Source organism: Podarcis gaigeae, assembly GCF_964106915.1.
Source record: "Podarcis gaigeae genome assembly, chromosome: 9".
Classification (NCBI taxonomy): Eukaryota; Metazoa; Chordata; class Lepidosauria; order Squamata; family Lacertidae; genus Podarcis; species Podarcis gaigeae.
This window is the reverse complement of record NC_139685.1, coordinates 70,122,039-70,149,458: the sequence shown is the minus strand read 5'-3', so window position 1 is coordinate 70,149,458 and position 27,420 is coordinate 70,122,039. Positions and strand designations below refer to the sequence as shown.

The 27,420-nt window shown below is 44.9% G+C and overlaps 1 protein-coding gene across 9 annotated transcripts in view; it reads right to left on the bottom strand.

Annotated features, from left to right (window-relative positions):
* CCDC158 (coiled-coil domain containing 158) overlaps positions 1-27,420 on the bottom strand; it is a 48,934-nt gene extending 21,514 nt beyond the window's left edge. For 2 of the 9 annotated variants that reach the window (XM_083756254.1, XM_083756259.1), the window contains exons 1-12: positions 25,758-25,798; positions 22,746-22,797; positions 21,971-22,007; positions 20,749-20,870; positions 18,516-18,793; positions 17,643-17,752; positions 16,185-16,512; positions 12,902-12,978; positions 10,576-10,686; positions 9,154-9,268; positions 6,410-6,529; positions 2,225-2,422 (exon numbers count right to left, since the gene is read on the bottom strand). In XM_083756254.1, coding sequence (XP_083612380.1) covers positions 2,225-2,422; positions 6,410-6,529; positions 9,154-9,268; positions 10,576-10,686; positions 12,902-12,978; positions 16,185-16,512; positions 17,643-17,752; positions 18,516-18,793; positions 20,749-20,870; positions 21,971-21,996 — 1,485 coding nt within the window. In that variant the 5' untranslated portion in view covers positions 21,997-22,007; positions 22,746-22,797; positions 25,758-25,798. The other 7 variants (XM_083756253.1, XM_083756257.1, XM_083756255.1 and 4 more) reach the window with 7 other exon arrangements.

The window sequence follows — 27,420 nt, the reverse complement described above, 5'->3', positions numbered from 1 at the left end:
GCCCGGGGTGGGATTGGGGAGCCACGGGGGCTGAAGTGTATGCCGGGTCAAGTCAGTAGCCTCCCCCACAGAGCCTCAGATCAGAGGGGTTGGCTTAATGCTTTTGTCCACTTTCTCCTCCAGTGGACCTTTCACCTAGGTACCTGTGCAGGATTTCCTCATCACCCTGTCACTGCCGCCATCTCTTTCTTGCTTGCGTGTTCTCAACTACTTCTTCCCTTTGCATAAGACAGTGTCTAGCATGTTTTGGATATCTGGTAGCCACATCCATTCTCTACGGGAAAGCGTGGTTTCCTGGATGGAAACCATGTTTTTTGTTGTTGTTTTTTTAAATCTTGTGATACTTCTAGAGGGCCAGAGGCTCCCTCTCCTTGCCACCTCCGTGGCATTTAACACCCACCAAGCTCTCTCCTCTGAGCCACCCCTCTTGCCAAATGGCTGAAAGAAATATTAGGCCTCACAGAATTCAAACAAGGCTTTAATCTGACTGAACAGATTCAAAACCTTTTCAGCTTCAGACGGACACTGAAAGAAGAAAAGGGGTAATGTTGCTAGAACTTAAATAAGCTTCCAAAAGACAGGAAGCTCTCTTAACAGCATGGCTTCCTCCTTTACCTATCACATTTGTATCCTGCCTTTCCTCCATGACTCTCAAGGCAGTGTATAAAGCTGTCTCCACGACTTCTCCCCCTCCCCCCCCCAATTTTATTTTCACAACAACAGGTGGGCTAGGCTCAGAGGGATCAATGGGGCCAAAATGAGCCTTGTGGGGATTTGAACCTGCCTATCTCCTTGATTCTAGTCGGTCAGCATGCTGACCATTGCATTCACAACACACTTGGATGGCATCATTCAGGCTGGGTTAATCAGATGCTGCCCCACTGCTATTTTTCATAACTTTTCGTCACAAGCATTAAAATAAATTATTTCATCTGAGCACAAAAACGAAATGTCCAGGGCTGTGGTACTTACAGTACCGCCTGGTACAACTGCTCAGTGCCTCAATTTTTCCTGTAGTTGCAGCCCCACCACGGTCTTTAACTACAAAAGCAATCGTGCCACCTGCAGGCCAGTTGAAGAAATACCCATAGATTGCCCACAACTGAAGCCCCAATGTCAGGGGTGGAGGAAGGGGGATGCGGTAGGGGCGGTCCGTCCCAGGTGTCACCACCGAGGGGCGGGGGTGACAAAATGCCATACAGCACTCACCATGGGGCATGCAGCACACCCGAGCCACACATCTCTCCTGGGAGGCACGGTGGCTTGGGCACACACAGGCTCCATGCTGCCCAAACAGTCTGCCCGCTGCCCCAGCTGCAAGACAGCTGACTGGGAGGAGGCAGGCAGACTCTGGAGGCCTCGCGGTGCACCATGCCCCTATGGGTGGCTCACCACACCCCTGGGCACCCCGCCCCAGGCGCTCAAGCGGCTTCCTCTGCCACTGCCCAATGTAAACCTCTGCAGGCATAATAATAATAATAATAATAATTTATTTATACCCCGCCCTTCCCGGTTCAAAAACCAGGCTCGGGGCGGCTAACAACAAATTTAAAACACTTAATTAATGCAACAAAAAAACAGCATAAAACACAGTATAAAACGTGAATAACAATAAATTCAGAATTCAAAAATCAATTTAGGGAGGAAATCCATCCAATAAACATTAGATGATCACCAGGGCTAGCTGGCTAAATTAGTCCTATTTTGGCCAGTGAGGAGACCAGGGGAGAATTAGCTGTGGGATCACAGAGGGGGTAATCTTCATAAAAAGGGGAGGGGGAGGGAAGGAAGGGAAATAAAAGATCAGGCTAAGTTCAAATTGAAAGCCAGGCGGAAAAGCTCTGTCTTACAGGCCTTGCGGAAGGAAGTGAAATCCTGCGGGGCCCTGGTCTCATGGGACAGAGCATTCAGACCAGGTAGGAGGCATCACTGAGAAGACCCTGGCCCTGGTGGAGGATAATCTAACTTCCTTAGGGCCCGGGACCTCTAAGCTATGATTATTCATGGACCTTAAGGTCCTTTGCGGGGCATACCAGGAGAGGCGGTCCCGTAAATATGAGGGCCCTAAGCCACAAGGCACAAGAGTAAAGCACACCTCCAGCTTTAATTGAAGGGGTTAGCAGCATCACGTGGCTATCAGGAACCTATACAATCTGCAGTATGGATGTTTCCCTTTGGCTTGGGGGCGTTTGCATTGTTCCCGGCTTGGGCCACCTTTCCTGACCTGACGTTCCATTTGCCCCTGGGACTCCATCTTCATGGACGACACGATGGACTCCATGCGCTGCAGTTCCATGTTTTTGTTGTCCAGTTCCCTCCGCAAGTGGTCAATGGTGATGCTGCTGCCGGTGTCCCGATCCCAGAGCCGCTTGTTCTGCTCTTTTTCCAGATTCAGCTCCATATCTTTCTTATGAAGCTCACTCTGAAAGGCGGGGCGATTCCCAAGCATTAAATAAAGCTTCAAAAAGTATTCCATGGGTCTAATTGGCAGCCATTACAATAGGCTGTAGAAGAGGAGAGGCATCTCAATTAGCGCTGCTGGGAAATCAGGCTCCTCGTTCCATCCCTCCATCTGGCAGGATGCAGCAGAGGAGAGAGGAGAAGGGATGCCACATCACTCCATCTAGGGTTGCCATACATCCAAAATATTTTGGACATACAGTAGCTGGGATTCCAGGACTCAGCTGTCAGAAACAGTGCCCAGATGGAAATTGCAAAAATTTCCAAATAAAAGAGAGAACTTTTGTGCCCAGATTTTCACTTTTTGAAATATGGCAACCCTAAGTCTCCATCGACACAGCTTGTCCTTATGAGAATTTGTAACCAAGAACAGAGTGTTGCTTAATTACCTATTTATTAACAGCCATTTCTTCCTCCCACCCAATCCATTTTCCTGTTTTGTTGTGTCTTCTTAGGTTGTAAAACTCTGAGGACAGGAACTGCTGTTTGCTTGTTTGTTTCAATTATTTGTTAAGTCACTTTTGTAGCCCTTTTCGAAGGAAGAGTGCAATAGTTATTATTCCTGATGATATTTTCTTTTAAATTCTTTGAGAAAAATAATAATAAATGACTAATCCTGCAGGGCAGACCTAGGTGAGTGACTCATTTGCGTAAGCTAAATGCACAATGAACTCCAGCTCAAATTAAACATAGGGCATGATTTCCAGTATCCAAAGTATCGGGAGAGAAGTAAAGGTAAAAGGTAAAGGTACCCCTGCCCGTACGGGCCAGTCTTGCCAGACTCTGGGGTTGTGCGCCCATCTCACTCAAGAGGCCAGGGGCCAGCGCTGTCCGGAGACACTTCCGGGTCATGTGGCGAGCGTGACATCGCTGCTTCTGGCGAGCCAGAGCTGCACACGGAAAGGCCGTTTACCTCCCGCTAGAAAGCGGTCCCTATTTATCTACTTGCACCCGAGGGTGCTTTCGAACTGCTAGGTTGGCAGGCGCTGGGACCGAGCAGCGGGAGCGCACCCCGCCGCGGGGATTCGAACCGCCGACCTTTCGATCGGCAAGTCCTAGGCGCTGAGGCTTTTACCCACAGCGCCACCCGCGTCCCTTATCGGGAGAGAGAGAACATGCAAAAGGTACGCTGTCTGTCTGGCAGGCAGACATCGGCTAGCTATTAACACCTGAAATGTCATCCTTGATTTGGGCTAAAGGCCAAGATATATTCTTCCCTTAAAATGTTTCTCCACCCCCGACGTAAGGCTGTAATCTGAAGACGAGATGGAGCCTAAGAAGTTTCCTATTACTTTCCATGTGTGCTCCCCCCACCATGATGAAAAGAGCCACCCCAAGCTCCCTTTCCCTAATGAGTGGGAAAGCAAGTTGGGAAAGCCAGGCGGGGGTGTTCAGGGAAAAAAATGGCGTAAAGGTATAGGAAGCTCCTCTTTTCCCTGTCCCAATGTCCATCTTCCCTTTCACCACCACCCCTTGCTTAGTCTTTTACTTATGACTGATGCACCCAACTCACAACGAAATTATTCCTGTCCTAAATGAAGCTAACAATTCAGACTTCTCATGAATCCTGTGTGATAGTCAACAGCATTCCTCGGACTATGCCTGTGTGATGTTCTTTTGCATGCAGCTAAAGAACCCTCCCCAGCACCATTTTCCACGTCCTGAATGATCTGTGCTAACTGTTCAACTTTCTCAAAGAATTTTCCAATGAGTATTTTCCTTTTTTTATGTAAAGGTAAAGGCAAAGGGACCCCTGACCATTAGGTCCAGTCACGGACAACTCTGGGGTTGCAGCGCTCATCTCGCTTTACTGGCCGAGGGAGCCGGCGTACAGCTTCCGGGTCATGTGGCCAGCATGACTAAGCTGCTTCTGGTGAACCAGAGCAGCACACGGAAACGCCATTTACCTTCTCGCTGGAGCAGTACCTATTTATCTACTTGCACTTTGATGTGCTTTCGAACTGCTAGGTGGGTAGCAGCTGGGACCGAGCAATGGAAGCTCACCCCGTTGCGGGGATTCAAACTGCTGACCTTCCGATTGGCAAGCCCTAGGCTCTGTGATTTGGACCACAGCGCCACCCGTGTCCCTTTTTTATGTAGTGGTGGGTTTATGTAGCATGCAGATTACCGTATTTTTCGCTCTATAACATGCACCTGACCATAACACGCACATCGTTTTTAGAGGAGGAAAACAAGGGAAAAAACATTCTGAATGAAACAGTGGATGTATCATTTTTGTGCTTCATGCTGTGGCCACAGACATGTGATCTGATGGTGAATTTGGGCTGACCCAATGCAAAGATCCAGAGGATCCATGTGGATCCATGGTTTGTAACCACGTTTTTGCACCATTGCAGCCCCAGGCAACAGTGGGTATGTGATTTGGGGGGGGGGCAGGCTGTAGCCATGGACATGCTATGTGATCTGATGGTGAATTTGGGGTGACCCAATGCCAAAATCCTGAGAATGCCTGTGGATCCATGGTTTGTAACCATGTTTTTGCACCATTGCAGCCCCAGGCAACAGTGGGTGCGTGATTTTTGGGGGGCAGGCTGTAGCCATGGACATGCTATGTGCTCTGATGGTGAATTTGGGCTGACCCAATGCAAAGATCCTGAGGATCCATGTGGATCCATGGTTTGTAACCACGTTTTTGCACCATTGCAGCCCCAGGCAACAGTGGGTATGTGATTTGGGGGGGGGCAGGCTGTAGCCATGGACATGCTATGTGATCTGATGGTGAATTTGGGGTGACCCAATGCCAAAATCCTGAGAATTCCTGTGGATCCATGCTTTTTAACCACATTTTTGCACCATTGCAGCCCCAGGCAACAGTGGGTGTGTGATTTTTTTGGTGCAGGCTGTAGCCATGGACATGCTATGTGATTTGATGGTGAATTTGGGGTGACCCAATGCAAGGATCCTGAGAATCCCTGTGGATCCATGCTTTTTAACCACATTTTTGCACCATTGCAGCCCCAGGCAACAGTGGGTGTGTGATTTTTTTGGTGCAGGCTGTAGCCATGGACATGCTATGTGATTTGATGGTGAATTTGGGGTGACCCAATGCAAGGATCCTGAGAATCCCTGTGGATCCATGCTTTTTAACCACATTTTTGCACCATTGCAGCCCCAGGCAACAGTGGGTGCGTGATTTTTTTGGTGCAGGCTGTAGCCATGGACATGCTATGTGATCTGATGGTGAATTTGGGGTGACCCAATGCAAAGATCCTGAGGATCCATGCTTTGTAACCACATTTTAAGTGGGGAGTGAAGGAAAAACAAAGAAGGGACATTAGAGGGGTGTGCAGAGAAGCAGCTGGCTAAGAATGCAGGAGAGGGATTTAACGGGAGGGAGGAAAGAAAGGCAAAAGTTTCCCCCCACCCAAGCCAGCCATCTCTCTCTCTCTCTCTCTCTCTCTCTCTCTCTCTCTCTCTCTCTCCCCTCTCTCTCTCCCTCCCCCTCCCCCCTCTCTCTCTCCCTTCCCCCCTCTCTCTCCCTCTCCCCCAGCAGCACCGGAGCTTGCCTGGAGGGGAGGGGTTTTCCCTGCTCTTTGTTCCGTTTCAGCAAACACAGCAACGAAACAGAGGAGGGTGGGCAGTAAGACCCTGAGGCAGAATGCAGGAAAGCAGCCGCTTCCTCTTTTCAGGTTTCGCTTCTCCGTGCAGCGTGCAGCGCCGCGATTTGATTTTTGCATGATTTTTCGGCTCCAGGGACCACACATTCGCTCTATAACACGCACAGACATTTCCCCTTCCTTTTTAGAAGAAAAAATCTGTGTGTTATAGAAGGAAAAATACGGTAAATGTGGCTCTTCATTACAAGCTCTGGTGTCCCCCAGTTTCACACAAAGGATTGGAATTTGATCTACTTACGTAGCTGGACCATTAATAAAGTGATTTACAAAAAGCAAACTTTATGGAGTTTCTGAGTTTCTCAGATGCCTACCACCAACTGCTGAACCTGATCGTCCAAGTTTCCAGTTTCCTGGCTATACTGGTCCCTTTCATTTTGAGCCTCCGCCATCTCAGAATGAACCAAATGCAGCTGTTTCTCCAGCTCTTCTATCTAAGATATTAACACAAAGACACACAAAATAGCCTTACAGCAGATTTCTATGAGGAAGAAAGGGGTAGCATGTCTGCTGTGATACAATTTCTGCAACAGGACAAACGTGGTACCACAGAATGAGGTACTAGGAGCAGAACTCGGCTTCCTGGGAACCTTAGCTCTCCTTTCTGTTTAAACAAAAGCTTTTTCTAGCCTGCAGTTTTGAAGGCACATTTGACAGTATATGGAATGTGCCTCCTGAATTGTCAGGAATCCAAAAGATGCCTGGGTGGGTATTTGCAGTGCTCGGGGGCCGGCCTTCAGGCAGTGGCGTAGCGTGAGTTGTCAGCACCCGGGGCAAGGCAAGTAATTTGCGCCCCCTAACTCGTGGATTTGCGCCCCCTAACCCGTGGATTTGTGCCCCCTAACCCCCAGATGTTGCGCCCGGTGCGGCCGGCCCCCCCTGCACCCCCCACGCTATGCCACTGCCTTCAGGATCCTACAGAGCAACTAGCTGCTTCTGATTAGCAAAAACTAGAATCGTGCAAAGTACCGGTAATTAAAACTGTCCAACCAATAAATAGTGCAAAGCAAGACATAATGCAAGTCTGGTTGGTTTGCAAAGTTGACACTGCTTTCAGAATTCTCTTTTCCTCCTCAGCGCATAATTTGGATTGCCTGCTTGAATCTTTTTTGTTGATTGAACACCCTCTTAGTTGGTGGAGGTAGAAAGCAAGTCCTGTTATTAGTTTTCAGTATGGCTGCTAAAACAACATCCGATACTAATCTGGAAGTGGACTAGGCTGTTAAGATATTAACAGAATACTTCCAAATATTTGTTTGGAAAACTGGCACAATTCACAGATCAATCAAATCTCAGCACAACTTCACCTGTGGTCTTGACCAACACCCATTCATTGCAAGAATACATGTGCTTAGTGATTCACTTCCGTGATCAATACATGAAAAAGTAAATGAAAGGCATGTGGAACTCAATAAAGCACGTACTGCATCGCTTTACAAAAAAAACCCCTCTTGATATCCACTGCCATGTCACCTTGATCAGCCTACCTGTTATTTGATTTCTTGGACTTTTCTATATAAGAGAAAATTCATTTGTACCTTGGAAGAAGGAACCTGCCCAGCCCAATATGACTTGTAACCTAAGCTGCAGTTGGGAATGGAAGTCAAATGACTATGTGTGAATTATTGCCTCTAAATTTTAAAAGACAAAAATACAGTGGTACCTTGGTTCTCGAACTTAATCCGTTCTGGGAGCCTGTTCAAAAACCAAGGCGTGGCTTCCAATTGGCTGCAGGAGCTTCCTGGATTCAATCAGAAGCCATGGAAGCCATGTCGGATGTACGGCTTCCAAAAAACGTTCACAAACCGGAACACTTCCGGGTTTGTGGCATTCGGGAGCCGATTTGTTTGACAACTAAGCCGTTCAGGAACCAAGGTACCATTGTATAACCTTCCTCTAAGCAATCATTGTCTAAGGCCCTTCTTTGTGTTCCTCCACTGTGAGAAGTCTGGAGATCAGAAACATGAGGACAAATTTTTTCTGGGGTAGTTTGCTGCTTGTGAAATGATCTCCCAAAGGGTATTCACCTGGTGCCTTTGTTATGTATCTTTAGGAGCCAGGGAAAACATTCCTCTTCATCCAGGCCTTTGATTAACTAAATAATCCATGGCCTTTTAAACTGGGAGAGGGTTTTTTTTAATTTTGTTTACAGTGGTACCTCGGGTTACATACGCTTCAGGTTACAGACTCTGCTAACCCAGAAATAGTACCTTGGGTTAAGAACTTTGCTTCAGGATGAGAACAGAAATCATGCTCTGGCGGCGCGACGGCAGCAGGAGACCCCATTAGCTAAAGTGGTGCTTCAGGTTAAGAACAGTTTCAGGTTCAGAACGGACCTCCGGAACGAATTAAGTACCTAACCCGAGGTACCACTGTATTACTATGTTCGTATTTTATTATTTTTACAATGAAAATCATGTCAAAGGGGCCTTAAAAACCACTCTGTTGCTGGGTAATACCTTTTTTTAAAAAACAGATACTGCATTGCTACTGATTTTTATTTTCTCCTCTTCACTACCCTAAAATACTATGATGACGACTACTACTACTACTACTAATTTTAATGTTTATATCCCGCACATCTGGCTGGGTTTCCCCAGCCATTCTGGGCAGCTTACAACATACGTAAAAACATAATAGAAACATCAATCCTTATAAAACTTCCTGAAACAGGACTGCCTTCAGGACTGTCTTCTAAAAGTCAAATAGTTATTTATTTCCTTGAGATCTGAAGGGCCACTACCAAGAAGACCCTTTGCCTGGTTCCCTGTAACTTTGCTTCTCGCAGTGAGGGAACCAGCAGAAGACCTGAGAAGGCTGAGCGATGGGGGTGGAGACGCTCCTTCAGGTATACTGGGCTGAGGCCATTTAGGGCTTTAAAGGTCAGCACCAACACTTTGAATTGTGCTCGGAAATGTACTGGGAGCCAGTGAAGATCCCTTAGGACTGGTGTTATATTGTCCCGGCAGATAATACTAAATGCATTACATTCACGATCACAGAACACATACACAGAATTTAATTGCAAGTGTCTTGCCAACATCATTTTGCAACCCACCTTGTCCTGAGACATCCTCCTTGATTCTCGGAGCTCAGAACGCAGCGAGGACACAGTGTTTTCCAGCTGACTGATCTGTCGCATGTACAATGAGTTCTGGTTTCTTGCTTGCTCTCTAAAAAATATAGTAGAAGGAAGAGAGAAAGTGAACAACCTGAAACCAGTGTGAAAGTGCAACATGTACAGAGATGATGGTGCAGACATAAAGCCACGACCTTGAGATTAAGAGCCCCATGCTCTACCAACAGAGCTATCCCAGCTCCCAAGCCATTCAGATAGGGCATGCCAGAAATGGAATACATAAAAGAGACTTATAACTACAGTACACCTGCAATGGCTTACTACTGGGCGAGAAAATACAGTATTGTTTACCGCTTTTAATATTTGATGAATTACTGTATTTTAATATTTTGCTGGAAGCCGCCCAGAGTGGCTGGGGAAACCCAGCCAGATGGGCGGGGTATAAATAATAAATTTATTATTATTATTGATTAACTAAGGGACGCGGGTGGGTAAAACCTCAGTGCCTAGGACTTGCCGATCGCATGGTCGGCGGTTCGAATCCCCACGGCGGGGTGAGCTCCCGTCTTTCAGTCCCAGCTCCTGCCCACCTAGCAGTTCGAAAGCACCCCTAAGTGCAAGTAGATAAATAGGTACCGCTTTATAGCGGGAAGGTAAACGGCGTTTCCGTGTGCTGCGCTGGTGCTGGCTCGCCAGGGCAGCTTCGTCACGACCCGGAAGTGTCTCCGGACAGTGCTGGCCCCCAGCCTCTTAAGTGAGATGGGCGCACAACCCTAGAGTCGGACACGACTGGCCCGTACGGGCAGGGGTACCTTTACCTTTGCCTTTACTATTGATTAATTATCCTATTTCCAATAGCTTTTATTGTTATTCTGCAAGCTGTGGCCTTCCAAAAATATGATATTGCACACTGAATTGGATCTTCACAGATGTGTGAAAAATCCGAAGAGAGTTTTTGCTTAACTGAGGTTCAATTCAGCGGGTAAGATCAGTTTTTGGCATGACACAGCCACGGAACAATGAAAAAAGTTATTGGACCTGGGGGAATTAATTCATACACAATACAATACATTCAAAATACGGGTCAAGCAAAAATGTGAATGAGCCCTAAATTTGCTGCAGCTATGGTCTACTACACATTCTTACTGTGCCACTAGAATTTATTTTCTACTTAAATTTATACTGAATTACACTGGGAAAGCAGGTGGGCAGGGGTCCTAACCAGCTTTATTCCACCCCAGAATTCTCACCCTACAAGCTTTAATGATTCCTAAGAGAAATCTAGTAAACAATCAGTGTCCTGCATTGGTATAATCAAGAGTTTATGTGTATTCACCAGACAGTGTTTACTTGCAACCTTTCAGTGATGTACTTGCAGAACAGCATTACTGAGACACTTACTGGATGATCTCCAGCTGGCTTTCGATGTTGCTTGCATGGCTGCGAGAGCTGTTCAGCTTTTCATTCAGAGCTTCCAATTCCTGTTCATGCGCACTTATCAGTCTCTCAACACTGTTATTAAAAAGTCCCCACATAAAAACAGAAATGCAATAGTAAGACATCAGTGATCTATCTGTAGAGAAGCCAGTGGCAAAAACAGAGGTCTTCACTTTGTCTCGCTGCTTCCCACTGCTCCCCAGAGAAAAATTTGTTCCGCTGGTAAAGAATGGGTTTTCTTTTGGAAAGGAACAAGGCAAGGGGGAAATTGTTTCGACCCGTGCCTAAAAAGGGTGTGTGAAGGAGAAAACCTCTCAACCTCATGCTTTCTATGCACAGCACAAGAAGAAGTGTGGGCAAGCCCTCAGTCATGCTTTAGAGTGATAAAGAAATAATTTAGGATGAAGCAATGCAGATAGCAGGTGGCTTGATTTCTAATGTCTCTGGGATCGTACATTCTTGTAGGGAAAAGTAAAGCTCTGTGTTCGGGGACAATCTAGGCTGGGTACACACCACACATCTTTCCCCCAAATAATCCTGGGAACTGAAGTTTGTTAAGTGCTATGGGGTCCTCGCTGCGGGATCCCATTCACCCAGTGCTATAGCAGCTGCACTGGCTCCCGGTGGAGTACAGGATCAGGTTTAAGGTGCTAGTTTTAACCTTTAAAGCCCTATACGGCCTAGGACCCTTGTACCTACGGGACCGACTCTCCTGGTATGTCCCACGGAGGACCTTACGGTCTTCAAACAAAAACATCTTGGAAGTCCTGGGCCACAGAGATGTTAGGCTGGCCTCAACCAGAGCCAGGGCTTTTTCGGCTGTGGCTCCAATCTGGTGGAACGCTCTGTCACAGGAGACTAGGGCCCTGTGGGACTTGACATCTTTCTGCAGGGCCTGCAAGACAGAGCTGTTCCACCAGGCCTTTGGCCAAGGCACAGCCTGACCCCCTCCTTTGGCAATCCTCACAAAACTCTAGCCCAATGGTTGCCATTGATCTGATTTGAACTGATTTTATAATGAACTGATTTTAGAATGTTGTATCATTTTACTGCTGTTAGCCGCTCTGAGCCCGGCTTCGGCTGGGGAGGGCGGGATATAAATAAAATTATTTTATTATTATTATTATAGCAGCTCTGTGAGGGGTAAACTACAGTTCCCAAGATTCTGCACACAGCCCAGTCCCCATGGGAGGAAAGTCTTTCATTTATCCCTGATGGGAGTTCAGCCATCATGTTTCGCTGGACAAGCAAAGGGCTAGTACAGAGAGGGTTCTTAAACTTCCAAAGAGGACCCTCTGTGTGTCCACTTCCCTTGACTCCTCTGGGCAGGAATTATATCGCAAAGGAGATAATATTTCATACTTCCTCCTGCCTCTGAGTTACATCATGCTTCCAAGCTAAGCAAACCTGTTTTGTTGAAGCTCCTGGTTTCAGCCAAGTTACTGAGACTACCAACTTTTATTTTACTGTAACTTGGAAGTCGTTTTCTGCATACTATTTTGCTGTATTTCCTGCCTGCATTGAAATGTAAGTAAACCATAGCTGTCAACTTTTTCCTTTTTTTAAGGGAAATTCCCTTATTCCAAATAGGATTCCTCGCAAGAAAAGGGAAAAGGTGACAGCTATGAAGTAAACCTTTTTTTGCTTTATCTTACTAAAAACTTGTGGTTCCTTCTCTGCAAGAGGGGTGAAGAGAGGAGGTCAGCAGACCACAAATAAAAGGGATTAAAAGGTGAAATAGCCTAATTCCTAAGCATTAGTAAGATGCAAAAATATGTAAGTGTTTGCAAAAAAGAACTCTCAGCCTGCTGACTTTTTGTATTTTTCCTACACACAGGATAGGAGGTTTAAATTTTAATCCACAGATTCAATCCTCAATTCATCTCCTACAAAGGGGGAACATAGAAGGCTGGAAGTTTCCATCCCTGCTACTCACCTTTCCATTTATCACTGCTAAGGCAGTGGGAAGGAGGAGGAGTAGTGAGGGAGCACCTATTTCCCAAGCCAACCTCGTCTCAACTGACAACCATCTCCAGATCCAGCTTCTCCAACTCAAGATTGGATGTGCAGTGAGGTGGGAAAAGAAATAGGAACTCTCCCTGTCTATGAAACTGGATGGGCTTTTAAAGATTAATGATTCATTAGATTTCTATCTCACCTTTCTTCCGAGAGTTCAAGGTGGCAGCATATTTTGACAAATGCAGTCATTTTCTGTTCTTTGTTCTAAATTTTAGTCTTATGAATTATTTTCTAAACAAATATAGAGGAAGAAGATAAGAGCACCGTGTACCTCTCTTGTTGCTGTTGAAGCAAAGCTTCAGTTTTGCACTGTGATTCTCTCCTCACCATGTCCACTTGCTCTTCCATCTGTTATTAATAAACAGTCATGAGTCACAACCAAGTGAGCAATTAGCCTTACCTAAATGTATCTCATAAAGGACCTTACAGCAGCCTATTTAAAAAACACAAGCATTAAGGGGGATAGCAAAGTTTGTTGATTCAGCACTCCTATGTTTAGACTGATAAGAATCACATGGTGGTTTATCATTAACATGCAATCAGTGCTGACTGTGTATTCTGAATAACTCCAGCTGCATCTGTGGTGGGGTGGGAGGTGTATGGGGTGTCAGGGGAGGGCACACTGTGCTCCTTCTAGGGTAGTTTGTCCACCTTTGGTCCCCCACCTGGCACTTAGCTCTCACCTGGGGCTCCTGGAAGCTGTCACCATGCAAAAGCAGCCACACCCCAGGGAATAGCTTTGATTGACCAGCTAAACCAGGTGAGGGTAGCTGATGGGTCTCAAACCCTCAGCAAGATAGGGATTTATCCTGCATGCAAAGACAGGCTCTGGTGGATTGAGCAGATGAGACCAATAGTAGGTACAACAGTGGAGAAGGTGGTTTCTGCACATGCTGTAGAGCAGGAGTCAGCAAACTTTTTCAGCAGGGGGCCGGTCCACTGTCCCTCAGACCTATATTTTGGGGGAAAATAATGAACGGATTCCTATGCCCCACAAATAATCCAGAGACACATTTTAAATAAAAGGACACATTCTACTCATGTAAAAACACGCTGATTCCCGGACTGTCCTGGATTTAGAAGGTGATTGGGCCGGATCCGGCCCCTGGGCCTTAGTTTGCCTACCCATGCTGTAGTGCAGCGGTTCTCAACCTGTGGGTCCCCAGTTGTTGTTGGACTACAACTCCCATCATCCCTGAGCTCTGGCCTTGCTAGGTAGGGGTGATGGGAGTTGTAGTTCAACAACATCTGGGGACCACAGGTTGAGAAAGGCTGCTGTAGAGGGAAGTGAGGGCATATGGGGCTTGTCAGCCTCTACTGCCTGGCAGGATATCTTTGGGAGAAGAAAAGGCTAAGGAATAAACCCTACACAAATCCAGAGTGGAGTCCCTAAGACAGTTGGATGGCATCTTATATGCCTCTTTCCGCTAACTCCTGCAGTCAAGCTGGTGCCAAACGTATTGTTCTGCTTTCCTTTGGACCACATCAGCCAGGCCTTGTTGACTGGTCAGCCCAGGACCTCCATACACGCTGCCTAGGCTCGCACCCTGGGGAGTTCACATCGGTGCTGCTAACTTTACCCTCAGAGTCGCACTCCATTGTCTCTCGAGACAGAAGGATGCAAACAACATCAACATCTGCACAAGATAAGCTTGTGGTTATTGCTCCCATTGTTGCTTATTCCAAGGGACTTGCCAGAGCCTAGAAGCTGAAAGAATAAAATGCATCTACTTGGCTCTTTCTCCACCTGGCACAGGCTTCAACAACTGTCCTGTATGTGCTCCACAATTCACCACAGTGTCATCTTAATTGCCAGGCCTGTGACCACAGGAAGGGGAAGAGATTGCTGTGGTTCAGAGGCTTCAACACTCATCCTATGGAAGTATGAGATTGGCTGCAGCCTTTCACAGCTGTGTGCTTTCCAGATGTTTTGGTGAACAACTCCTGCCAGGCCCAGCCAGCATGGCCAATGGCCTGGGATGAACTGTAGTCCAAAGCATGTGGACGTTTTGGACCAGAGATTTGGGAAGGCATAATACCATGAGTATGATTGAGCCTAGTTGACTCCTCAGAGAGGCAATGGGTTTTCCAAGGTCTCAGGCTCTTTCCCAGCTCTGCTACCCAAGATTCTCCAAATGGAGATGTTAGTGATTGAAACTGGTACCTTTTGCATGCTGGGCTGGAAAAACCGACCTGATCCTGACCCCCTTTGGGTGAGACATTTTCCTGTAGTTTGAAACCAGACTGCTAAGGCATAGGTCCAGGGGTTTGCAGGTGTCATTGATCAGATGATTGGCAGCACCTGCAATCCAGCTTTCAGCAAGGAGGCGTGACTATACCTGTCCTACACCTGATGTCACTTTGTCTTAAGACACTGATGCTCTTTGGACTGGGAGGTCTGCAGCCATTTGCCATCCAGGCCAAAATGTATCCTCATACCCTACTGAACTATTAATCATAGTAATGAGAGTTTCCCATGGCCTTTGGATCCCAATAAACCATGATGAGGCATTCGGATTGGAAACTGGATCATTTTGGAGGCACTCCAACCAAAGCAAATGAAGTTGGCTGCAGACACGGAAAGGAGGAGCACCCTAGGAGGATGTACAAAACTCCAGCAGAAGAAAAGGAAGAGGTTCAAAGTCTTTGTTTACATTTTTAAAACTCCTTATTGGTGCCATCTGCATTATTTGTTGTAAGCTGCTATTTTTCTTGGGTCTGTGACAAAGAAATACATGGTTAAAAACACCCCTGTTCCACCATGCCATAGTCCTGGTCCACATTGGGCTCACTGTGGCTATTTAATATAAAATAAATAAATGCACAAGGTCAAACTAACGATGCATTTAACTTAATTGGAGTTTGGTGGAGTCTCTCTGAGGAAAAAGCGGTTCTGCATAAATAAGAGAATAATAATAGTTGCGGTTATTAACAATAATTTATTCATGTTAGGGCTTTAACACCCATTAAAATCTTAGTTGATTGTTCTGCCTTCATCAAATCCCAGCAATAAAAAAATATGACAGGAGGTAAGAATTCATTCTGGGCAGAGGTGGGTGAGATTCAGCAGGAGCTCAATGCCCCCTCCCACCTGCCTTTGCTGCCCTTTGAATACCCGCCCCCCAGCTCCAAACTCCAGCCTTAATAGGAGTGAGAGGTGACCCAAATTTTGACACATGGAATGGCTGTTTTCACACCAGGTCTGGCCCAGAGCCCAATCAGAGGTGCAATCCAGTTGTCTGCATTTAAGCCTCAGTGTTTTCAAAGGGACCAGAGCATGCATGCCTGCACACCAGAAATGTGGCCGATCATTGGCCAACAAAAAGGGATGCCAGTGTGGTTAGAGCCAAAATTGTTGCCTAATTCTATCCTGTGAAATAGGATAATCAAGTGTAAAAATGACCACAGGGTGTGAGCTGAGCTTGTGCTCCCGTTACCTGGTTACAATTCAGCTGTCAATATGACCTTGGTTATGCCACCAGATTCCCTCCTGTCTTGAGTACACAGAGATCTTATGCTTAAATTTCATTCAGAATGAGTCGAAGGGCACTTACTGGAGTAAGCCTCGCTTTGAGCAGGGATATCTCTGTATCTAGATCTCGCAGAACTTTACTGAAAGCCCTGGGAAGGTTGCAGACGTGAAGGTTGGCGATGCTCTCCTGATCAAAGATCTTCTTTCCCGAACTTTCTTCATAGGCCAGTAGGACATTGCGAAGTTCCTGGAGGATGTCTTCATGGCCCTGTACCATCTTTTTCAGATGTTCTGTTTGGTTGTTGGCTTCCTTCAGCATCTCCTCCTGAAGGTGATTGGCTGTTTGCAGCTCATTGATTGTAGCCTTCAGCTTGCAATTGAGATCCTCTTGGGTTTGAGACTCTTTTCGCCTATTTATCAGAAAAGGAAGCATCCAGTGCAAATTCAGGGGCCTCTGACAACATCCCACAACTCTGTTTTGTGGTTTCTTTTGCAGCCTCAAACAGGTGTACAGTCTTTTAGTGCTATTCTGGGTACACTTCTTTGCTGACCTAGACTATTGTACAAAGGTATAATTTACATAGATCTCCCCACCCACTTTTGCTTTTGGCTCCACCCACCAATGGCATGTGGCCTTTGGCAGGTTGTCCAGAAGCAAATGTGGTTCTTGGGCTGTAAAAGCTTTCTGTCCCTGGTCCCCACAAACCCGCAGCAATATGAAAAAGAAACCACTGTTAAACTTCTGATATGCCATTGTCACAAGACAACTGAACGTGTAGCAAATTGACTCTGGAACTTCCCACTACCTGGGAAAATGGGAGGTCTGCAAAGCAATACCAGCTACCTGAGTTGCACAGGGCATGGGGCCATTCCCAAGATGTTTTCTTTGATCCCAGGTCATAATTTTACAGCCTAGCTGGGAAGCTGCAATTGGAATATGCAAATGGTCTTAGAACTGTGGCCCTCTGACAGGAGTGAGCCAGCAGTAAATCACACTGAGCAAGCTGGAGTTAACTCCTTATAAGCAAAACAGGATTTGCCCAGGAGTGGGAGGCCTAATGAGCACAGCAACTCAAGTTCTGCCCCCATGAAGTAGTTGCCAAGACGAAAGGTCCCTGCCTCCCCACAGACAGCTGTGTCGTCTCCTCTTCCGGGTCCTCCCCCCCCCCCCCCCCAGCAATTGGAGACTGTGTCTGCTTGTCTGTATTTGCTCCTCTCGCTTCATGCCTCTTCCTGGTTCTGGGAGACCAAGGGGAGGGGAGCGTGTTGCTGCAAGAGGCAGAGACACCCATGTTTCTTCACAAGCCTGACCTATCACTGCCACAGACTCTCCAAGCTCACTAAGGCCTGTTACCTCTTCAACATCTAACACCACCTCCTCCCAGTCTTCTCCCTCTGACTACTCATCACCATCCTACCACCACTCCCTGGGCTCTGAGCCTTCTTCAGTTGTGGGTTCCCCAGCTGGTTTCTCCCACCATTCCTCTGTGTTGAACCAGCTCATGACACCCTCTCTAGTTTGTACCATGAGGGTGCTCACCTGAGATCAGTTATAGACTCTTTTTCCCTCGTTACCTCCCGAAGGTTTGTCTGCAACTCAATTATTGTCTGCCTTAAAGTTAATTTCTGTTGCTCATGTTGTTCTGTAGCCTGCGGGAAGCGAAATAAGATCATGAAACAGTATTAACGGTAGACAAAATGCAATTTGGGAAATGGAGCAAGGCAAATATTGGCGGCACTGCTCCAGGACAGATCTTCAGATTTGCAGAAGTCAGATAATTGTAATTAAGAGAAGGCTTGCTGCAGTTTTCCATGATGAATTATCCGGCTCTGCTGTTTTGCTAATCTGATGAGCGCAAAAGGTATCATTTAGACATGGCAGACCATTTTCATTTAATGGAACCAGCCATAAAAGGGAGCCTGATCTATCCCTAGCCTTCAACAACACCCCCTCATGTTCACAAACATGCACCACACAAAGGCCTGCAGTTGCAGATTAAAATCCAGGCTCTGAAAGCTTATCTGCAGAATAAAAACTAAAACTAGTTAAACTAGGTTCCTGAACTGAGATGAAGACATGCTTCCTTACCCTTAACAAACAGTTCCCAACATTTTGGCAGTGTAACCAATATCAATGTATGCATTTATTAAAATGTTTCTATTAAAACTTCCTAAAAGTTGATGAAATTTTGAAAAAAAAATCAAATTAATTATAAAACCCTTCCTGCATGATCCCAATCTGCTGCATTCAGATTTTCTTGGTGCATAACTTAAGTTACCTTGGTCAACGGTTTTGATTCTCCCGCCACCACCTTTAGTGCAGGGAATACACTGCCCTGGTTGTGATACCCACCCCCCGCAGTTAAATGACGATCAATACATGGAGAGCCTTTCTGCCAAGCTTGAAACTCACTTCATTTAGCTTCTTCTGCAGATCTCTGACTTGCTGAGAATATTCTTCCAAGATAGACTCAATGGACTCTTTCCCTTTCCCTGGACATTTCTTGGGCCTTTTACTGGTCTCCATGTCAATGTCCAATTCATATTTAGTGTATAAAATTTTGGGAGGGCTACTGCTGGTGGCAGCAGCAGCAGGGGCTGTACTACAGGTAGAACTTGTGGAGCCCTCCATCAGTGTGCCGAGCCTGGAAGATGGTGCATTTGGGTTGCTCTTATATGCAGAAGAAGTGCCTATGGAAAACAACAAAGACGTTCAGGGCAGCTGAAGAAAGTGAAACAGCAGCAATAGCGGTGCAAGTACAGTAAACAGCGACTGGCTGCTTGCCTATTCCACAACCATTCACATCCATGGGGGGTGAAATTGAGAGCAAACAATAGGTTAGCTATTAGAGCAGGGTGTGCTGTGTTGGAAGCTGCTCTGGTTGAGCATTTTATATCGCAGAATCATTCTGATAGGGATTTATTGTTCACAGTACTGTGGGTGAATCAGAAAACCATCAACAAAAAACAAGATCATGAAAAACGGCTACGACAGAAAGAATCTCAATTCATTTTTATGTTTAAGACCATTCACCCTGAAGGACTCAATTGTGAACTGGATTTAAATTGTTTTATTTGATGTTTTCTTATTGTTGTTATATTGCTTTGTACCTTTAAATTGAATTACTGCAATTCATTCTCTCTATAATGAGCGCCACCTGGGAATGGTTACTTATGCTTCAGGTATCATGCAACTGGTAGAAGTAGTTACATATCCACTGCTCCTTGTGCATTTTGCAAATCTATGGGGTATGTACCTTTGTTCTTCTTATTGTAGTTGTAGCATATGGATTGTAATGTGTGAGGTTTATAAAGTTTTCATGTACACAGGTCATTGTTTCATATTTGAATTCTTTTGTAGTTGCGCTGTTCCAGCGAAACAGTCAGATTATCCGGGATCACTGTCCGTTGTTATTCACCTACTACTTTGGCACCATGAACACCTAAAAAAAGTTTTGCCGCTTAGCCCACAGGATAGCATCTATTACTTTGTTTCAACCATAGACTTATTATACTTCTACGGACTTTCAAAGATTGACAGACGTTTGTTCAATTGATTTCAAATATATTAAGAGTATTTACAAGTGCACACATTTTGTTTTTGTTACTAAATCATGTATTTTGGGAACTGTAGTTTGTTAAGGGTGCTGAAAACAGTATCTCTGTGAGAGAGAAACCATATGATGAATTAATCCTAGGAATAAGAAGGAATATATGATTAAGGACTTTTATACATACAGCACTGAAGGAGCAATCGGTATAGGGCCGTGCTTTTGTTCATTATGAAACGAAGGCATGACAACCCAAAAAACTACAACTCCTATCTGTGAGCATAGAAGTTGCACTGGAACTAGTAGACTTCAAAGTCCATAGGCCAAACAATCTTTGAACACAAACTTGCAGGAAAGATTCTGAAATTGTGGTGCGTAGAGCATGCACAAGCTTCAGGAAAAGAACTATTCAAACAGTTAAAGAAAAGGATGTATTGGGCCCACAGATAAGGGTAATGTTATTGCCTAACGGGCTTGATGAGGGTATCAACTGGATGACAGCTACAGATGTGATGGGAAACTCAGACTCTTAACTTTCCTGTGTTTTATATAAACCTTTCCTATTTTCCATTTGTATTGGGTTTAACTATAACATTTTTTTGCTGTTGCAATTTATAATAATAGTGTAGAATAATGTAGAATAAGTGTTGGGAGGATAGTTTTAAAGAGTGAATTGGGTATATGAAAATTTAAGCAGGATGCTTATTACACTTGATTGCCTTATTGGGTCAGGTATCTAATTTCTTGGAATGGTATAAAAATGCCAACCTTTTGAGCATAGACCTAGATCAACTTGAGGGTATTTATTGTCTGAATGAAGAACTGGTTCGAGTATGTAACATATTTGAAGTGAGTTTTGCTCCATTTTTTTAATATACACAATTTTTTTTTTTAAGTCTCTAGCTAAACTGATCTAATCAACTCACTTTTTTGTAGAGTTTTAGCGAGGGCTGCCTGTTTGAAATTTAAGAGGCTTAACCTTTTCATCCATCTTTTGAATGCAACTAGTAGCTCTGAAATCACCTTGTTGCTTCTATGGTCAGCTGCAAGACATTCCCCATTTTTACACTTTATGTACATGCAGGTTGTACATACCTGAACTTGTCAAGAGGTTTGAAGGAGAGGAACACCCTTGACGTGTGAGGGATTCCACTGAGAATTTGGTTGCTTCTTCCTGCAGTTTCAAGGTCTCTTGGGTTTGCCTTTGCAGCGCTTCCCTGTGGAGTCAAAAGGCTGCATATGAGTAGAGACTATGGTGGATGGAAAGCAAAACACCGATGGACAACAAAAGAGGTTTAAAGATGCTCTCAAGGCAAATCTTTAAAAAAAAAAAAAGCAGTATAAGCACGGAAGATTGGGAAACACTGGCATGCAAGCGCTCCAGTTGGAGGAAAGCCTTTACCAAAGGTGTCATGGGTTTTGAAGACGATTAAACTCAGGGCAAAAGGGAGAAACAAGCAAAGATGAAGGCATGTCTGGCAAACCCTCCCCGTGATCAACTCCCGCCTGGAAACCTATTTCCCCACATAGGTTTGGAAGGACATGTGGATCCAGAATTGGCCTCCACAGTCACTTACAGACACACCGTTAAGACCATATTCATGCGAAACAATCTTACTTACAATTTACGAGTGATCGCCAAAGAAGAACTACACCACCTACAGGTGACTTGCACCTTACAGGAAAATACACTGTGCAAAGAACTTTCTGAGCCCTCTTCCTTCCTCCCAGAGCCTGCTAAGCAAGGTGGTGGGCCAAGCCCACTCCAGACAGGTATAGATGGTTGGGGGGGGGCAGTTCTGGGGTTTCCTGGCTTTATGCGTACAGCTTCCGGGTCATGTGGTTTACCTTCCCGCCGGAGCGGTATCTGTTTATCTATGTGCACTTTGATGTGCTTTCGAACTGCTAGGTTGGCAGGAGCAGGGACCGAGCAACAAGAGCTCACCCCGTTGCGGGGATTCGAACCGCCGACCTTCTGATCGGCAAGTCCTAGGCTCTGTGGTTTAACCCACAGCGCCACCCGCGTCCCTCAAAATGTGAGTTACTTGTACATTTATTCCATAATCTGGCCTAATATTTTCATTTAGGTCACATTCCTAAATGTAGTGACAGTTAAAAGCATTTGCACACTTCACACCTTAACACATGCACTGTCTGCTGGACTTTTCTGAGAAATGATAGTGTCGACTAACAGATAAATCCTTTACTACTAAATTCTCCCAAGAATCTATTAATTATCAAGGACATTCCCGTGCTCAGATCGTCAACTGCAGATTATTGACACCTCTGTAACAGGGTAAAAGCAAGCAGGTACTACCTTAGTTCTTTAATATTCTTGCTCATTTTTGCAAAACCTGCAAACAACAACAATTATTTCATAAGAAATCAATTTCAGAAAGCCTTTGTGATAAAATATACAAATGAATGCAAGAGCATTACAAGTATACATGGGATACATTTATTTTGGAATCCATCCATGGTTCTTAAATGTTACATATTTTAACAAACTGATTATGTATTTTTAAAATTACGTGTTTTTGCTCTTTTCCATTTCAAAACAAACAAAAAGTTTAAGAAAAGCTCCTTTCACAATAAAGCTTCTTTACTATAACTTTTTTTTTAAAAAATGAATACCTTGCCTTGTACTATTGAACAGGTGAGCAACCTGGAAAACAGGGACCAACCACATTTTATGTGGTCTCCCAAGCCTCATGAAACTCACCTAACTTTCCACCCCATCATAATTACTTCCTATCTGTTCATTTTATCCTTATTGTTCCTTGCCTTTTCAGGCTTTCTATGTAGTGTCTGAATAGTTGAAGGGAACAGTAGTTTACTGAATCAAAATAACTGTATGGCTTTCAAATAAAAGTGTTTTTCATGGTTGTATTGATGGGGGAAAGAAGTATATTTATTTGAGACCATCCCCATTATACCCAGTGGTTACACACACAACATACATTTAAAGTGGATGGCTTCCCCCAAAGAATTCTGGAACTGCAGGGCAATTCAAATAAATACACATGCCCCCTTACTCAGCCAGTGCCAGATAACAGCAATAAAAATCTGATCTACCACCAAAATATTTATACCTCAAAAGGAGTTTGTCCTCTCCAAGAACCACAAAAGGATTTCACGACAAACCTAAATAGATATAAACTTTATCAGCATTCAAAAGTCACACATACTTTTAGAAGGCAGAACCTTTAGAAAAGCAAGATAAGAGATTTCACATTTTCAGGATACAGCTTCCAATTTCAAGTTTAAAAGATGTGGTAGAAATTTGCTCAACTCTTTGCTTATGCAGATGTGACACAAGAGGATGCAGACCGAAGCCAGATACATGTGACTGCTTTGCCTTTTTGTCAGATCACCAATCAGCGCATCATGCTCAATATGCTGGATGACAAATCAGCAAAGTGCAGCAACTCTGCAGGCTCACAGAGTCTTAAAGATGCACATGCAAGTCAGGAGGACTTCAGATGTTTCAGCAAAGAGATGTGAACAATGGTGATGTGGAATTTACTTAAGGGGCTAGATGCAGAAGACAAGGAGAGTAGGACTAATTCTGTGCTAATGATGTGCTGGAAAGGGAGGTGCCTAAAAGTTCTTGAAAATAATACAGTTGCCTTATGTTCCATGGAGCCTGGATGTCCTAAAGGATCATAATATTTAATTAAAAATGAGGTGTGTCAAAAAGCATTTGCATTGATGAAAATAAGATGCTAATATCTTGCCTTTGCACTGTCCAGAATAACTTATCAGGAGAACATTCTCAGGGGATCCTCCCACCATCATCCGCCAGGGAAAAGGGAGGCTTTGCTGATTCTCTAAAAGGCACAATCCAGTTTAACACATTTTGGCTATGCTGTAGACATTTGACCTTTTTATATAAATAAATTACATTTTTGTGCCTGTGCAACCACAAATGAATGGGAGGTTTTGCAAGAATAACTAAGCCCGGGTGAACTTTGATGCTCTGGAACAATGTGAACACTTATTAGGGGTCATTGTCCAGAATAATCTAGCTACTGTATATTCATGTAAGGAAAGGATATAAATTCCCAAGTGTGTACAAGAGTCTTGTATTTAAACACTCACCTTGTTGCCATTGGCAACCCGGAATTCCATGCAGCTAAGTGTGTGGAATTCTCTCCAGGAGAGTTAGCAGGTTTCACCTTCATCATCCTGCTCAACTTCCCCACTGGGTATGGAGGAAGACAAAACAGGCTGGTGAAGAAGAAACTGTATGGACGGCTACAAAAGTATGGAATTTATGCTAACCTTAACTCAGATGACAAAGAAATCTAAACACTCAAGGACAGGTGGCAAGGGAAGAATTGGGAAGAAGGGTGTAGCAGTTTAACTTTTATTTCTTTACATAACACTGTATTCTTGAAAATCAATAAATATATGGGGGGAAAGCCTGTGTGTTCTGTCCTTCCTTTGGCAGTCTGCTGTGCTTTCAGCTGCATAAAAAAAGGCAAGTATTTTTTATTTTGCAGGCTACTACTGGGGAAGGGGGCTTATTTACAAGGCTGAAATACAGCCTTGTAATGGTTTTATTCCCCTTCCCCCGCACTCAGTATCAAGCTTTGAGTGGTGACAACTGAGCTCAGTAACAGGTGAAGAGGAGCACTAGAAGTGTTTAAATATGGTTTTATAGTAACAAGGTCTCTCTAGGGCATGTCAAATACATTCTTCTTTCATTTATTAATATAGTAGTGTAGAGTACTATAAGATGTTTGGGATCTGCCTTTCTTGACTGTCTTTTAAAATGCAACATATAAGGCCAATGCATAGGAGAAAAGAAAGTGAATGAATGAAGCTGGCTGAAATGGTGAAAAAGGATAGAACACCAAGAGGACCATTCAGGATTTGGGAGGGGAGAAGGTATCATTTAGTAGTGAATTATAAAACCAGGATGTATGTCAGAATTTTCTGTATTTGTGACATATTCACCTTGTTGGTAGTGCCACCCCTGGAGTGGGGAGACCGCCCAGTCAGTGCTGACCTTTGCACTTCCCCTGTTGTGAAATGATCTCCCTGGTGAGGTGAGCCTGTCTCCGTCATTTATGACTTTCAGGATTTTTAATTTAAAAAAAAAAACCATCCCTCTTTACCTAGACATTAGTTGGCTGAAAGCCACTTCTTGGCAACCCTGAGCTCACTGGTTGAGATAATGTTTTAAAACACTTTTAAAAAATCATGTTATTATTGATGTCGTTTGCTCTTTCAGGAGAAAAGGTGGGGTGTAAATAAAATAAATTAATATAGGGAAGCAGCTGTCAGGGAGACTTGAGGGGCTGACATAGGCAGGTCCCAGGCCTTTTGGACCCTTTGAGCAAAACAGCAGATTTAAGAACTCAACAATCAAGAAATCCATAATCTGGCATCCTAACCCACAATCCACTAGTAGTTACCCAGGGACTGGGCCATGCCGACAAAGTCTGCATGCTCTGGGTCCTGCAAGGAAGGGGTGAAATTGTCAACAGTCCATACCTGTTGTATTGTAATAACTCTCAGAGAAAACACACCAGTGCCGGATCTAGGGCAGTGCGGGCGGTTCCCCTGCCACGCCGAAGGGGCACAAAACGGAGAAGATTCATAACTGAGAAGATCCGTTTGGGGGCACCGGATTCTGGCCTCACTCAGGGTACCATAGGATGAAAGATGACCAAAATCCGCCCCAGCGTAGACATTCCCCAGAAACAGGAAAGTTAAGGGCAAAAGCCCCCGAAAAATGTATCCCGGGCAGGCCAGCTGCCTGCCTCCCTGGGTTTCAAGTCCCAACACTCTCCCCTGCTAAATATGAAAACGTGGGTCCGGATGCTCCAAAAGCCTTGTCTGGCGGCTTGAACACCCTGCCAGGCCAAAAATCGAGCGGATAGGTAAACCACCCCCCAAAAATCCCCAAAACGTAGCTCTGAGATTGTGTTGGTCACTTGGCTACGCATTAAGCGGAGATGCTCCAATTCTTTAAAACCTTAGAACCGCAAGGTCAGTAAAGGTTATTTGGGGAGGGGCGGTAGAGTAGGGGGTGGTTGGCCCCTTGGCCTACAAGGAAACGCCATCTTCTCCTAGGCCCAAGGCCTGCGTCCCACCTGCTGCGGATTGTCCTCTTCCCACTCCTCACCTGAAAGAGGATCCAAGTAGGGGAAGGAAGTGGACACACCTGGGGCAGGTGAACTAGGAGCCCACAGCAGCCCCTGCTGGTGGGAGGTGGAACTGCAGAGGCTTCCCTTAGGCCCAGACCCTCCCTGTGCCACCATATATATAATATATATATATATATATAATATAATATATACATATATATATACCCCTTGAGGCCTAGTTAGGGGCAGAGGCATTTGTTTACTTGTTTTACTACTACTACAACAACAAAAGACCTCAATGCGGGTTTGCCAAAAGGTAGAAAAGCAATAGAATTGGGGGTGGGGGTGGGGTAGACACAGTCACACTTTAAAAAAAGAGATTGCTCTTTATTTATGTCATAACACACCGCTTGATTGCCAAAAACCACCAAAGAAAACCCCCTCAAAGCAACAGAAGTAATTAGATCATAATATTGTGGTTATGATTTGATAGATAGGAGATTGGGTACAGCAAAAGGGGAGAAACAGCAACTCCACAGAATAAAAGAATGAGAAGTCAACAAAAAATCAGAGAAAAGACGAAATGGTGGTCTGTCTGTATATGCTAAAAATGTTGAGACTTAAAATACAATTGTAAAACAAAAACCGCAGGCCTCAAAGCATATTTACAAAAAAGGTAAAAAAACCCCACACCAATAAAATCAACGGAGGGTGGCTTTTAAAAAGATTGTTTATTTCACAATACACCACTTGACTGAAACCAACCAACCAACCAACCTTCAAAGCGGGTTTACAAAAAAGTAACGAAAATGATAAAATCGAGGAAAAAAGCAGCCACACTGTAATGTTTGTGATAATGTGCAGGTATCGGGTACATCAAGTGTTCAATCTGGAGCTCTTAGGGTTGTTCCCCAAAATAATCTGCAATAGAAATTCACCCAGACTCTGATACAGTATGCAATGAGGGTAGGATATCTGTCTGTCTGTCTGTCTGCACACTGTGCTTCATGAGAATGAACCAAGGCCGTAAAAAGCCACTGTGTGAGAATCCAAGAAGGGGGAGGGTGTCAGACGGTAAAATCCCGCTGCAGTGCTAGCAGGAGATATGTTAAAAAGTGCAAAGATTGAAATAAATTTGCAAACAACGAAGTCCCATCCTGGGACTTGTTGCATTGCACCTACCTCTGAGAGCGACACCTGCGGGGTTTGTGCCTTGCGGTCTTTTGCGAAGTGTGAAAACGTGTGTTAGGCCAGGAGTTGTGCTGAACTGCCTTGCGCGATGATGACCTTGCTCTGCACACACGAGGGGAGAAGGGACCACATTGCTTCTCTCTTAGGGCTGCCCTGCAGTTCATGCTTCCCTCCTTCTTTTGCACACGACACACGGGCCACAGTTGAATGCCAAACAGGACTCCTGAAGTGCAGAACCGTTGAGAGTCAGCAGCCCTCCCTCCGGCTGGCGGCGTATGGAATAACCTAGGCAACAAACTCCACCTCTGATAGTAGCTGCTGTGTGCATGTGTGGGAACCAATGAATGCCACTTCTGGTGTTTGGTTTCTCCAGAAGACGGCTTTTGTTCATGCATTTCGGTAATTGCTGTGGAAGGAAACTGAATACTGCCATGCTACAGCGCTTGCTGGTGCTTCTCTGCTGCTGGTCAGCATAAGC